Source organism: Sander lucioperca, chromosome 12, assembly GCF_008315115.2.
Source record: "Sander lucioperca isolate FBNREF2018 chromosome 12, SLUC_FBN_1.2, whole genome shotgun sequence".
Classification (NCBI taxonomy): Eukaryota; Metazoa; Chordata; class Actinopteri; order Perciformes; family Percidae; genus Sander; species Sander lucioperca.
Window position 1 is genome coordinate 2793645 of NC_050184.1, and position 13216 is coordinate 2806860.

Consider the following 13216-nt stretch of genomic DNA (forward strand, 5'->3'; position numbering starts at 1 on the left):
ACGCCGCCACCCTAGCCATCTCACAACCCCACTCCTGGATTGATGGCACCCCTTCATTCTTCCAGCCTCTTAAAATAATCTGTCTGGCTATCGTCAAACTCGTCTGGAGTTAAAAATATTTCTAAAGAAACTGATGTTGTACAAAATCATATGTGCTCTACTTAGAATCAGGGTTTCACTCGCTAAAAATACACGTGCATAAACATTTATTTATATAATAATGAATAACCTAACGTTAGGGTATTTTCACACTTCCAGATGCAGCAGACAGTAGCTCTCATTTGTGTCTTTGTTACTGGAGCATGTACGTGCGTGTCTCAGAGGAAATGTAACCACACGTGGAGTATGTGCTGGCATTTCTCTTTAATTTCACACAACATACTAGCCTGACAAGCCAGACCCACATCCAGATGTTGAGTCTGGGAACTCACCATTGGCCGGGCTCAATCCGAGGGGCGGGATAAACGGTTGTCTTTCAAATTCCCTCTGCACGCAATAGGATAGCTCTACAACCAACCAGAGCAACGCTAGTTGATTGTTCTTTTCTCAAAGAAAAGCTGAACTCCAAGTCTTCCAGAGTCGCGGCCAAAGCCGATTCCAAAGACTGCTGTTCACCAGCAGCAGCAGCAGCCATAAGCCCCGCCCACCGACTCTATACACGATGTGATTGGCCTCAAGCCAATCGCTCGCAAGCCAACAGAGAGTTGCTAGACCCCCCTGGCTGTAAATTAAATTTGCTGCCGCTAGGTTGCGTCTAGATTTCTAGGCTAACAACATACATGTCTTTCCTTCCTTTCAGTGACATGTGCCGGAAGGACAAGGACTGTGACTATTTCTTCCTCTTGGACATTCAAGTGGTCTTAAAGAATGAGAACACACTTAAAATTCTCATTGAACAAAACCTGCAAGTATATTTATCATTATTAGATTAGTAACAATAATCCTGTGATGTCTTGGGACTGCTGTAAACACACAACCACACATAGTAAATCTCTTTATTTATTTGCATGAGTTAAATTTTTACTAAGTGTATTTGGCCCGATGAAGAAATATATTAACACTCCTTTTAATTGTTGATTAGGCCTATTGTGGCACCGATGCTAACTCGAGTTGGTCGACTGTGGAGCAACTTCTGGGGAGCCCTGAGTGCAGAAGGCTACTACGCCCGGTCGGAGGACTACGTGGACATAGTTCAAGGACGCAGAGTGTAAGTTTGTTTAAACGTTGTGAAGACTTAAGAGACTTATTAGTGATTATCAAATAACGACAAGTAAATAGTTATATCTGACCTAGTCTCGCTATGCCAGACCTTCCTCCACAGCGCTGTGGAGGAAGGTCTGACTAGTCCACACAGCATTCTGGGATGGGAGAAAAACATGCTCTGGTTTATTGGCATTTCTTTAAACCAATCACAATCGTCATGGGCGGGAAGGAAGTTGTTTTGGTGGAACATGTGTACGTTCAAAGGTTGTTTTAGTCGTGCAACAGAAAACTCAGATAGGACAGATAGTCTAGCTAGCTGTCTGGATTTACCCTGCAGAGATCTGAGGAGCAGTTAACCATAGTCCTCACAAATCCACCGAGGTTAGAACGCCAACACAGAGACAGAGGAAGGAAACGGACATCCAGCTTAAGAGAGTGACATCTGTTGGAATTTCAGGCGGCACTGGAGCAATCCCGGAAGTGGAACGTCGTGGATAATATATATACTGTTTCTGACCTTTATTTACAATACTCAATCTTGCAGCAAACTTTGCAAAACATTGTAGTTGTTTCATCGACATACTTTATCGCCACACAAGAAAACTCCTTCCAGGACGCTTGAAAACTCTCTCTTCGGCTTTAGCTCGTACTTCTTATGCTTTCTCTAACAGGACAGCCGCCAGTCACGCGTCACTAACGCCAACTCAACTCTTGATTGGCCACCAGCACTTTAAGGCGCTGACACACCAACCCAATAATCGGCCGTCGGACAGTCTGGCGAGGTCGGTGACTCGAGTCTGTTCGGTGTGTTCCGTGCCGTCGTCAGTCGGAGGAGCCGTCGGCCTTCATTTATGCCGATTTGACTTGTTGAATCGGCCAGTGGGCAGTCGGACTCAATGACCAATCTGATTGGTGGAGTGCTAGCCCTTGGCTAGCGAATCAGTGCACGAGAAAACCGGAGAGCCTGAGAGCTGACAACGGCAGTATCTTCTTATTACTAGCCATGGTATTTTCTTCCGTTCAGCGAGTAATGACAACAACGATCCTTCTTGACTACTATCACCACTCTCTGATGAAAACAGTGACTGACGACAGCGTGCTCTGTGTTTACTAGGTCTAGAGAGATGTTATGTTGTTTGGGTGACAGTACAGATTAACGCCGCCTGCTGTTATGGAGACGTATTACGTCTCGTGCACGCGCAGAACGTATGCTCAAGTCGGCGTCGCTTCAGTGTGTTCTGAGGCACTTTTTTGACCAACTCAGGGAGACGGGAGCCGACTAATCAGTCCGACTGCCTTTTCTGCCGATGGTCGGCCGTCGAAAAAAAGAATTGAAACTTTATTTTAACTGGTTGTTTTATTTATTAGCCTGGCGTGGCGCTTTACTTGCCTCGGACCATCGAGCAACCCTTATTGTTGAACCCTGCTAGTGTTGGCATGCAAGTTGTCTAAGTCTGTCTTGTTTTTTTAGGGGTGTGTGGAATGTCCCGTACGTGTCCAGCGTGTACCTGGTGAAGGCCAGCCTGCTTCGATCGGAGCTCGCAGACTACGAGCTGTTTAACTCAAACACCTTAGACCCCGACATGGCTTTCTGCCACAACATCCGCGACAAGGTCAGTAAGAGGAGAAAAGAACGATTCCACTTTGACTTCCATTAGTATTAGAGCTAAGGCTGTCGATCGATTTCAAATATTTAATCACATTTACTTGCATGATTGTCCTTAGTAAACTCACAATTATTCGCTCATTTTATATCTGTTCTAAATGTACTTTTAAAAGAGATATTTTTCAAGTTTTTAAAGCTCAAGTGAACTATGAGACTCCGCTTACTCCGAGTTAACATCGACACTACATGCAGATAACTTTAGTCTCGTGGAGAGAAACATCTGGAAGGTCTAAGATCTAATAAAGAAAAACCAAAATGGTTTAAAACTGTGAATGTAAAATTGTCCGTGAAAGTATTTGAACTGTTGTGACTCCTTTTCTCAGGGAATCTTCATGTACGTAACCAACATGCACACTTTCGGCCGCATCCTGTCAACAGACAACTATCAGACGAGCCATCTTCATAATGATCTGTGGCAGATCTTTGAAAACCCTGTGGTGAGATTCTGACTGAATGCCTGAAAATATCACCTGTGTTAAAGCTTTAGTGCGTAACTTTTTGATATTAATAAACGTCCGTTACATTCAGGCCATTGCCAAATGAGTTGTTACAAAGCTAATTAAAGGTCCCATGACATAGTGCTCTTTGGATGCTTTTATATAGACCTTAGTGGTCCCCTAATACTGTATCTGAAGTCTCTTTTATATAGACCTTAGTGGTCCCCTAATACTGTATCTGAAGTCTCTTTTATATAGACCTTAGTGGTCCCCTAATACTGTATCTGAAGTCTCTTTCCTGAAATTCAGCCTTGGTGCAGAATTACAGCCACTAGAGCCAGTCTCACAATGAGCTCTCCTTAGGATGTGCCATTTCTGTGTCTGTAGCTTTAAATGCTATTGAGGAGGAGAGAGGGGGGGGGCAAGGTGGAGGGGGGGGGGGGGTGGTCTTGACCAACTGCCACTTTGCTCGTTTGAAAGCCATGATGTCTCTCTCTCTAATGGGCAGGCCAAATTCTCTGGGAGGGCAAAGCAGAGAAAGAAGAGGTAACCTTTCCCCTTATGACGTCATAAAGGGAAGATTCCAGATTGGTCCATCTGAGCTTTCATTTTCTCAAAGACAGAGCAGGATACCCAGGGCTCGGTTTACACCTATCACCATTTCTAGCCACTGGGGGACCATAGGCAGGCTGGGGGAACTCATATTAATGTTAAAAAACCTCATAAAGTGAAATTTTCATGCCATGGGACCTTTAAGACTATCAGCTCCACACAACTCTCTCTGTATTTCTCAGTATGACTATGTTCAGAAGATTGAGTCGTCCGGCAACTTTCCCTCGCAGAAACTCGAGTGAAGATAATGATGTCTTCTGAAGAGCCCATCATGTTTTTTTTTTTTATCCTCCGTGTCCTCCTTGGCTACTAGTAACTGTGTGGAGGAGGTGGAGGTGGGGTGTTGGGGTGCACGGTCACGGAAAGCTTGTATCATGTGGATGCGCCGACAATTTTGTTCATCACTTAGAATTCTTCATGGGGGCGACAGAAACTACGCACTATAGCTTTAACATTACTAACTGTTGTAGACGTGATAGGGTCTGTAAGTGGTGCAACGGTGGTTCCCCTTGTGTTGGATGTTGGTTATTTCAAAGGCAGTAATTAGGTCATTGGAAATAAGTAAGTATAAAACCCTCTTAAATATGCTAGAAAGAGCTTTAATAAAAAGTTTAAGTGTGATTCTTCAGTGTTGACTAGGGCTGGGTATCGCCAGTGATTTCCTGAATCGATTTGATTCTGATTCAATTTAATTAACTTGATTTGCCCGGGGGGCAATTCAAAAGCACAAGGAGTAGTTCTGACAAGTAAATAAATATAATAAATGCACTTAAGGCAATATACCATACTATGTAATAATAACAGTGCAAAAGTGCAATAATAGAAGAGCAGCAGCAACACATTTTGTTGTTGTCCAGTTTTATAATTAAAAGATTGTCCGTCACACAACAGTGTTGGGGGGAAAGGAAGGAGAGAGAGAAGGGAGGCAGCAGTCTGTCACTGTTCATGAGGTCTGATTCGATTACATTTCCGATTCGATATAAATTGGGTTCAACAAGGGAACAACAAAAGAAGGAAACAAAGAGATTCTCAGAGAACTTCTGCTGTAAATTGTACAAGCAAGAAGCAACCCTCAAATATGTTTATAATGCACCAGGTTCATGTTTACATTAAGAACTGACCCCCAAAAAGTTTACTTATACATCCATGGTGAAAAGGCATTTATTAAAAGCAACAAAGCAAAAGAACAAAGATTTTAATTGGAGAATCGATTATTTTAACCCAGCCTTAGTGTTGACTTCACCTCACTGTAGTAAGACAAGGACTCCAATTATGTCTTAATTCTACTTAATTACTCTGCGTGGCTTTAGATATACTAACGCTGGGACATCAGTACCTGTGGTAGAAGCATTGTCTAGAAACTGCTGTCTGTATGCTGTTTCTTTCAGGACTGGCAGGAGCGCTACATTCATGAGAACTACACTTACATCATGAAAGACAAGCTGATTGAAAATGTGAGTTGCAACACAAGTTGACATTATTACATGAGATGCCCATATTGAAATAGTAAAAATGTTTGATTATATTTGATGTTTTTTTTAAATACAAAAGAACCAAACACATTTTAATGGTAACTTAGTTATTTTCAACCTGGACCCTATTTCCCCATGTGTTTGTATGTAAGTCACTGATGGGAACAACAGTCTTCGAAGAAAGCTGCAATGTAAGTTATTGGGCAAATGCACACCTTCAATTTACGTCCACTAAAAGTGCTGTTTTTACCCTTGACAGGCTCAGATTATTATTCTCAGTCTGACAGCATTATGGAAAGGATCCCTACAGAGATAGACCTTTTTGTTAAAGAGTAAGATCCTTTTTGTTTAACATGGCACATCCATGTCACTGTCGCCAATCCCACCAGACTCCATTTAAATAAACAGTAATTTTATCATCGTAAAACACACTCCATTCAAAGTTGACAGAAACAAAATAAAACTATCAAAAGCCGTCTTTGTTCATCTTTCCACTGTTCCAACTATCACCACTCTGGTTTGGTTGAATAAACAGTTAATTTACCCATTTACATGTGGAAATATGCTGGCTCTATACACGCTAAAAGTACTGTAAATTTACATGGAGTCTGGTGAGTTTGGCGATAGAGATTTCTGAGCTGTTTCTGGTTAACAAAAAGGTCTATCTCTGTAGAGATCTTTTCCATAATGTTGTCAGACACTTAGAATAATAATCTGAGCCTGTCAGCGGCAAAAGTATCACTGTTAGAGGACGTAACTTGACGATGCACATTTGCCCTATAGGGTTACGGTGCAGCCAGGTTTGCACTGTCACTGTACAACGTTCCTGCTCAATACTGGACAAATTTCAAATATTTTTGTTCACATTAGTCACTTAGACAGCAATCAATGGGAAAATAGGGTTGAAAGAAACCCCCAGAAATTACTCCTAAAACCTCTGTAAAAAATACTGTCACTGCAGTGGACTGTACAGACAAAGTTCAAAGGATATTCTTTATAAATGTGCCATTGTATGGAATATGTAATGTCAGTGGTTAAATTGTACCGTGTCCTCTGCCCCCCAGCCTTGTCCCGATGTGTACTGGTTCCCAATTTTCTCTGATGTTGCTTGTAACCACCTTGTTGAAGAAATGGAACATTACGGGAAATGGTCAGGAGGAGGCAATAAGGTATGTAATTATATGGACGTCTTTTTGTACCCGTCTTCTTTTGATTTAATTCTTAAACCCAGTTCAGACCAAAGATTCAGGACGAGATGAATGTTGCAGGAAAAGTTTGATAATAACTTTGATAAAGTTAAAAAAAATCAATCATCAAAATATATAATATAATATAATAATATATCAAAAAAGTTTGATAAAGCTCGACTCAACCCAGCTGACGGTGTCGCTGCGACTCCGCTGGTGGAGTCTCCAGAGGCTGGTTTTAGAACGTAGAAGACGTCACCTGTTTCAACAGCCGATAGAGGAGTCAGCTGGTCGAGTCAGATACAAACTATAGAAATAAAATGATCAATTTCTATATTACAAACTGTAAACTGGTGGAAACGTCAGAGTTTCAGACGGAGGCTCAACGTATGTGTTGGAGCGAGCTAGAGAGTGACTGAAGAGAAGGAGCAGCGTTAAAACAGAGCAGTGAATCACTATCAGCTCTTTAATGAGCAGGCCATTAAATTGATCGCCTTGGTAGAACATCATTTGCAGTAATATTGCTTCCTTAAAGGATGATGTTTGCTATGAACTGACGCCGTCATTTATCCTACTTTTGTCTGCAGCTTTGTTGCAGAATGGACATTGCTGTACAGTAGTGAATCACTATCTCTACTAGAAATGCAACTGTAGCAAGTATCTCACTATCACTAACGTTATCCACATTAATAAAGATGCAACAAATGGAATATCCAGCTACAAAACGCCTGAAAGTCAGAAGTAAGAACGGAGGTACAGAGAGACATTGCTATGGAGATGAGATACCGTCTCGTCTCGTCTCGTTGGTGTGAACTGGCAGCTTTCAGAACGCTGCAGACCGGCACGGTGCAAGTAGCTGCAAGTTTTAACGGGAATCGTCAGTCTGAACTGGGCTTAAAGATTCTGAATAAATAATCCTCATCGCCAACGATAATCAACATACCTCATTCAGGCCGCCTGTAGATAACAGAAAATATAATAAACACATCTCATCATCAGCGGTGTAGTCTCTGTCTATGGTCTATGTATTGTAGTGGGTATACTGTACTGTATATAAATATATTGGCCTGTAAATATGTAAACTAAAACTATAACTGGTCATCGCATCAGTACAACAGGCTCGTTAAAAGAAAGTTTACAGCACACAACGGCTGCCACATATTTAATTTATTTATTTACTCAAGCGCCCGAGGGCATAATCAGGTTAATTTGAACATCAGGCTTATTTCCATAGCAATGGAGTATTAAATCTATACAGTAATAAGAACACTTGGATACAGTCAACATTTCAAAACCTTGAACGTCACGGCCGAGCGCCACTAGCCTATTTTAGTAATCACACAATAACTTGACAATTTAATTTAAATTAAAATTTTATATCAATATACATATTCTTTTTATGGGAAATCCCTGGTAAAATGAAGGTTAAAAAACTATTATTTAATATTTTATATTGCTTTTCCACGGACCACCTGCAGTAACCTCACGGACCACTAGTGGTCCGCGGACCACAGTTTGGGAATGACTGACGTAGACTACACCACTGCTCATCATTGTTCTTTGTTATTCAGTAATTGTCATTATTTGTATAATGACTTGTTGTTGTTGGGTAGTTGGCCATCGGTATTTGCCATCTGCATCTCAAGTTGTGTTGAGTTTTTTTTTATCTAAACAGATTTGTTTTCCTGTTTGTCAGGACACCAGAATCCAAGGTGGCTATGAGAATGTCCCCACTATCGATATCCACATGAATCAAATCAACTTTGAAAAGGAATGGCACAAGTTCTTACTGGAGTATATAGCACCAATAACGGAGAAAATGTATCCTGGTTACTACACAAAGGTAAGGCTTCTGAACACGGGTGGGAACAGGAAGTTAAAACCTTCAGTGGCACACAAACTTGTGAGGTGAACATGAGTCTGAGTTTGGAGGACATTTAAATATTCTATGTCACACCGCCCGTGTTGCTATTCGCGTCGCGCCATTCGTGTGCGTTTGATCGCGGTATAATTTGTGTTTTAATTGCGTTACCTGCCGGCCTGAGCTGTTAGCCTCGTGAGACCGTCCTGATCTGGCGAGCTCCAGTTTTCCACTCGCAGATCAGTCTGGCATCTTGAGACAGAGAAAATTTGGAGCCGTTCGCCAAACGTCCGACCAATCAGCGTTGGTTTTGAGGCGGGTTTAGGTGTGACGCAGAGGCGACTGTTCAGTCTAAACAACGTGGCGGCTTCCACGGATGAGATGAGCGTAGCTATCGTGCAAGTTTTATCCGAATTAGAAAGTATTCCTTCATTGAAAGAAGAGCAAAAAACGGCACTGGAGGATTTTCTCGGAGGAAAAGATGTTTTTGCTCTTCTCCCGACTGGTTTCGGCAAGAGTTTGATATATCGTTGATCTGATTGGTTGATTTGGCCCGTCTATCACCAACATAGGTGGTGATAGACAGATGGTTTATCCAATCAGCTAACCAGTATTTTGGCCCCTTCCCAAAAGTTCTCCAATGGAAAGTTCCCAGATGGATATGCCGAGCAAATGCGCAGCAATCCATCTGACGGAGTCAGGTTACTGAGCTGTAGGCACCAACAGCAATTCTTTCCGTCATCAATATGGCCGAAATAACCACTATTGCTGCTTTGTCCCTGTTGTGGAAGTCCCGAATTGTTGGAAAATCAAACGCTGTCATGTCTGGGGCTGCACAATAGAGGATGGGTACCCGACTCGAGCCCCACGGTACCCGACGGTACCTGCCGGGCCGGGTTCGGACAGATATTTAGAAATGAGGTTGGCGCCGGGCTCGGTCACATCAGCGCGGTAAGGCATTAAACATTTTGAATTTAAAACAGCTTATTATTGGGCCTCTTGTGCGCGCCTGTGTTAACGTGTGCTTGTTGCCCCGAGGGCCTTCCTACAGCTGCTTAATAACAGCTCTCCACACAAACAAACGTACATGTGTTATTAGTATGAGAAAATAATGAGATTTTTGTCGGAGAGTGTCGGGCTCGGGTCGGGCTCGGACAGAAAAATGCGACCCGATCTGCACTCTACTGCACAATATGAGGAAAATATGCAATAACGTTGAATATTGATAAACAAACAGATATTAAAGTGTTCGTAGTTCTGCTGCTTTCAGTATTCTGCTATAATACAACTAACTGCTCGTAGAATTTAAAACAAATGAAAGGAAATAATTTCCAACTTTCTTTTATTTTATTAAACATTGAATTGAACATAAAAGGCCCCACTAAAAAAAGTGACAGTTACATTTTAAAGTGCAGTAGTTTTCTACAGATATTTTCTTTCAACCAAAAAATCTCTGAGTATGTCTCGCGATATGTCGCAGCCTTCGCCGATTGTTTATTGCTCCAGTTGATACCATGATGACGATATAGAAACGATATATTGTGCAGCCCTATTCTGGATTAATAACATCGTGTGGCGGAGCAAGAAGCACGGTAATGTTACGTCTGGATGAGTGCTGCTTCCAGCGCTTCTTGAGGTTTAGATTTGGCCGTTTTGTCATTGCAGTAAACGGATAAGAAGTATCCCGAAATAACAACATCGTTATGGCAATTTGTAAAGAGTCTGTCCGCAAGACGACAAGCAGATCTTTTTTAAAATGCTTGTTTTCTGAATGAAGTTCAGATCGATCAGGCCTTTGCTAACGTTGGAGCTGCTCCATCAAAAACAACTACATGCACATGTTTTCATGTTATCAGGTAGTCCAACTTCTCCGCTAACTTTTCCCAAAAGAAAGCTCCTTTTTTTGTCCGGTCTCTGTCCAAATAATGAGGTACTACAGAGCTCTGGGTGCCCACAGACGGCTACAATAATTTGTTCCTCCATTTCTGATCCAACAACGTCAGGGCATGAGGGGAATCTAAACACTGATTGGCTTTCGTGACACAGCGTTACACGAATTTCTCGCTTAAGTTAAAAAATTTCAAGCAAATTCATGATTTCACAACGCTCCGGTTACGTCATTCCCACTGTGAGTTTGCGTCTTTGTATTGAATTGCCAAATTCACGTGAAACACGGACGGTGTGAGCAGGCCATTAAATTGATCTCCTTGATAGAACATCATTTGCAGTAATATTGCTTCCTAAAAGGATGATGTTTGCTATGAACTGACGCTGTCATTTATCCTACTTTTTGTCTGCAGCTTTGTTGCAGAATGGACGTTGCTGTACAGTAGTGCTTGTTCTGTAATTCCCAGAGTGCACCTGGCAGTCCATTAGAGTAGCAAAGTGGGAGGAGTTATTTGGGGCATCCAAAGGTCCTGTTTCTTTTCGGTATAGACAATGTCAGGTGTCTGGCCAGTCAATAAACTCCCAACTATCAGTACAAAAGTAAAAAACACACTGATATCTTCATGCTGAGACACTTTGATATTGATGTCAGTAACATAAACTAGCAGTGTTATAAATTACCCAGGAGACACATGGGTACCGGGCGACTTTCAAGACAGACTTGGAAAATTGCAAAACTTATCCTTTAATGTTTTAAAAGAAAATACTGTAACCCACTTTGCTACTCTGTAAGGTTAAACTGTGCTAACCTTTTTCTTCTAGATTCTCAATTAGATAAATGATGGATTCATGGGATGGATAGATGAATGTTGGAATTTGTGGATGGTGCTTTTCTCTGTTCAACCACGGTGGTGGTTCTCAAAAAATTAGGGATGCACCGAATCCAGATTTTTGGGGTTTGGCCGAATACCGAATCCACTGTTCTGCCGAATCCGAAACCGAATACCGAATCCTCCTCCCATTCTCAGTCCATTAACACAGTAAACACATTAATGAAGTAAACAACGTCCACAGCAGTGTAATAAGCTGGTAATGGTCGTCTGGTTAACACCAGTTTTCAGCAGTGACTGTCCTTCCTTTGCCGTACCTGAAGTTGCTGCATTTTGGCTGCTGTCTGTAGATTCCTTCATCACAACTCGTATTCTTCCAGATGTTTCATACCAGATGTTGTAACAGCGGTGATGTTGTGTATAGTTTAGGGTCCTCGCCACCACCAGACTAATCAGCATTGTAAATTGAACATGTAGCTGGACTTGAATGGCCTTCTTTTGACTGAGAGTACTGCCAAACTACACTTTTTCTGCTCACGAGATCCATTTCCACTTTCTCTCAGCCTACTGCATTAAACGCTCCACCTACGTAAACACCTTCCCGTAATCAACGGCGCCGTCATTACGTCGACCAGCGTAGCGCGCGTAGTGCAAGCGTAGGGTTCGGTTCGGTGGGAAAAAATTCTAAGGCTCGGCAGAAACAGAACCCCGTCAAAAAGCCCAATATTCAGCCGAATCTGAAGCTGAATCCTGGATTCGGTGCATCCCTGCAAATGCTAATAAAAAAAAGCACAAAAGCCAGCTGCTAATAAAGGTTGGACACAAACTGAGGTGTGAAATGAATAGCTCACATGGTACCCATTGTCTCACATTCAGCATAATTTACATTTCCCCAACACTAATTCCATCAGTTTAACAAAAAAGTCATGTTCATTCACTACTTCTATCCATCCGCTTCCACTTTGCATTTTGTTTTATCATTGCTAAGCTAGTGTCAACAATAGAGAGGTGAAGTCCCTCCCCTTCCGGTGGACCTCATGAGTCCTTAATTCGCAAAAAAAATGTGAACGGTTGTGAACGGGGAGAGGCAAATTATTTTTTGATCCCGTTTGAATTGAGCCATTAATTACACATATGATGTTTGTCAGTTTAAAAGAGATTTTTTCAACTGAAGAAAATCTCAGTTAGCCGTAGGTTTGTCACATGACCACTTAGTTTAGTGTGAAACCGCTCAGTGGTTACATTACTACATCTCTCGTCTCACACAATTTACATCACCTAGCTTGATGCTCAACTTGCTAGCTAGCTAGCATAGCTCTGTTCCACAACACATGTAACGTTATCTTACCTGATGTGTTTTATCCAGTGAAGTTTTATCAGCAGAGAAGAAAAAGAACGAGCGAGATCCTCTGCTCGTGTGAGCAACCTTACATCCCCGGTACGATACACACAGACATCGTAGCTTCAGAGAGACGTCATCCATGCGACTTTGAAGTGTGGAGTCTTTCTAATTAAGTCATTTCACAGTCTTACACTTCAACAGTTTGACAATAAACTGAGACTTTCTGGACTTGCAAAATTATCTTTTAAACTGACAAACATCAAATGGGTAATTCATGGCTCAATTCAAAAGAGATCAAAGAATAATTTGTCTCTCTCCGTTCGTTCGCTAAGTTCATATTTTTCCCGAGTTAAGGTCCCATGGCGGTCCACTGGAAGGGGAGGGACTTCGCCTATCTGTACTCAATACTTACTGCAGATTTAGGGATGCACTAAATAAATAAAAATTAATTATTATTATTATTAGAAATAAAAAAGAGATGTGTCACCTTTTTCAGCCGTTCTGAGTTTGCAGGTATGATCTTATTCGGACACTTTAAAATGCCTCCACACTGCCGACATGATTGCTGCATTTATAAAGCATGGCGCCTCTCACTCTACGCTGGTTGCTATTTGATCGCTTCATCAAAAATGTCATTGTTTGGTTAAATTTATTCGTTCTTTTCACTTATTTGGTGCTATTTTCAGCCAAATAATTTTGGTTGCCAAACATTCGGTGCT

The 13216-nt window shown here is 41.7% G+C and overlaps 1 protein-coding gene across 3 annotated transcripts in view; it reads left to right on the forward strand.

Annotated features, from left to right (window-relative positions):
• plod1a (procollagen-lysine, 2-oxoglutarate 5-dioxygenase 1a) overlaps positions 1 to 13216 on the forward strand; it is a 36332-nt gene that overhangs the window by 16924 nt on the left and 6192 nt on the right. For all 3 annotated transcript variants that reach the window (XM_031311197.2, XM_031311213.2, XM_031311206.2), the window contains exons 11-17: positions 800 to 904; positions 1082 to 1207; positions 2675 to 2816; positions 3193 to 3306; positions 5307 to 5372; positions 6455 to 6559; positions 8274 to 8420. In XM_031311197.2, the coding sequence (XP_031167057.1) occupies positions 800 to 904; positions 1082 to 1207; positions 2675 to 2816; positions 3193 to 3306; positions 5307 to 5372; positions 6455 to 6559; positions 8274 to 8420 (805 nt within the window). The remainder of the gene's footprint in view (positions 1 to 799; positions 905 to 1081; positions 1208 to 2674; positions 2817 to 3192; positions 3307 to 5306; positions 5373 to 6454; positions 6560 to 8273; positions 8421 to 13216) is intronic.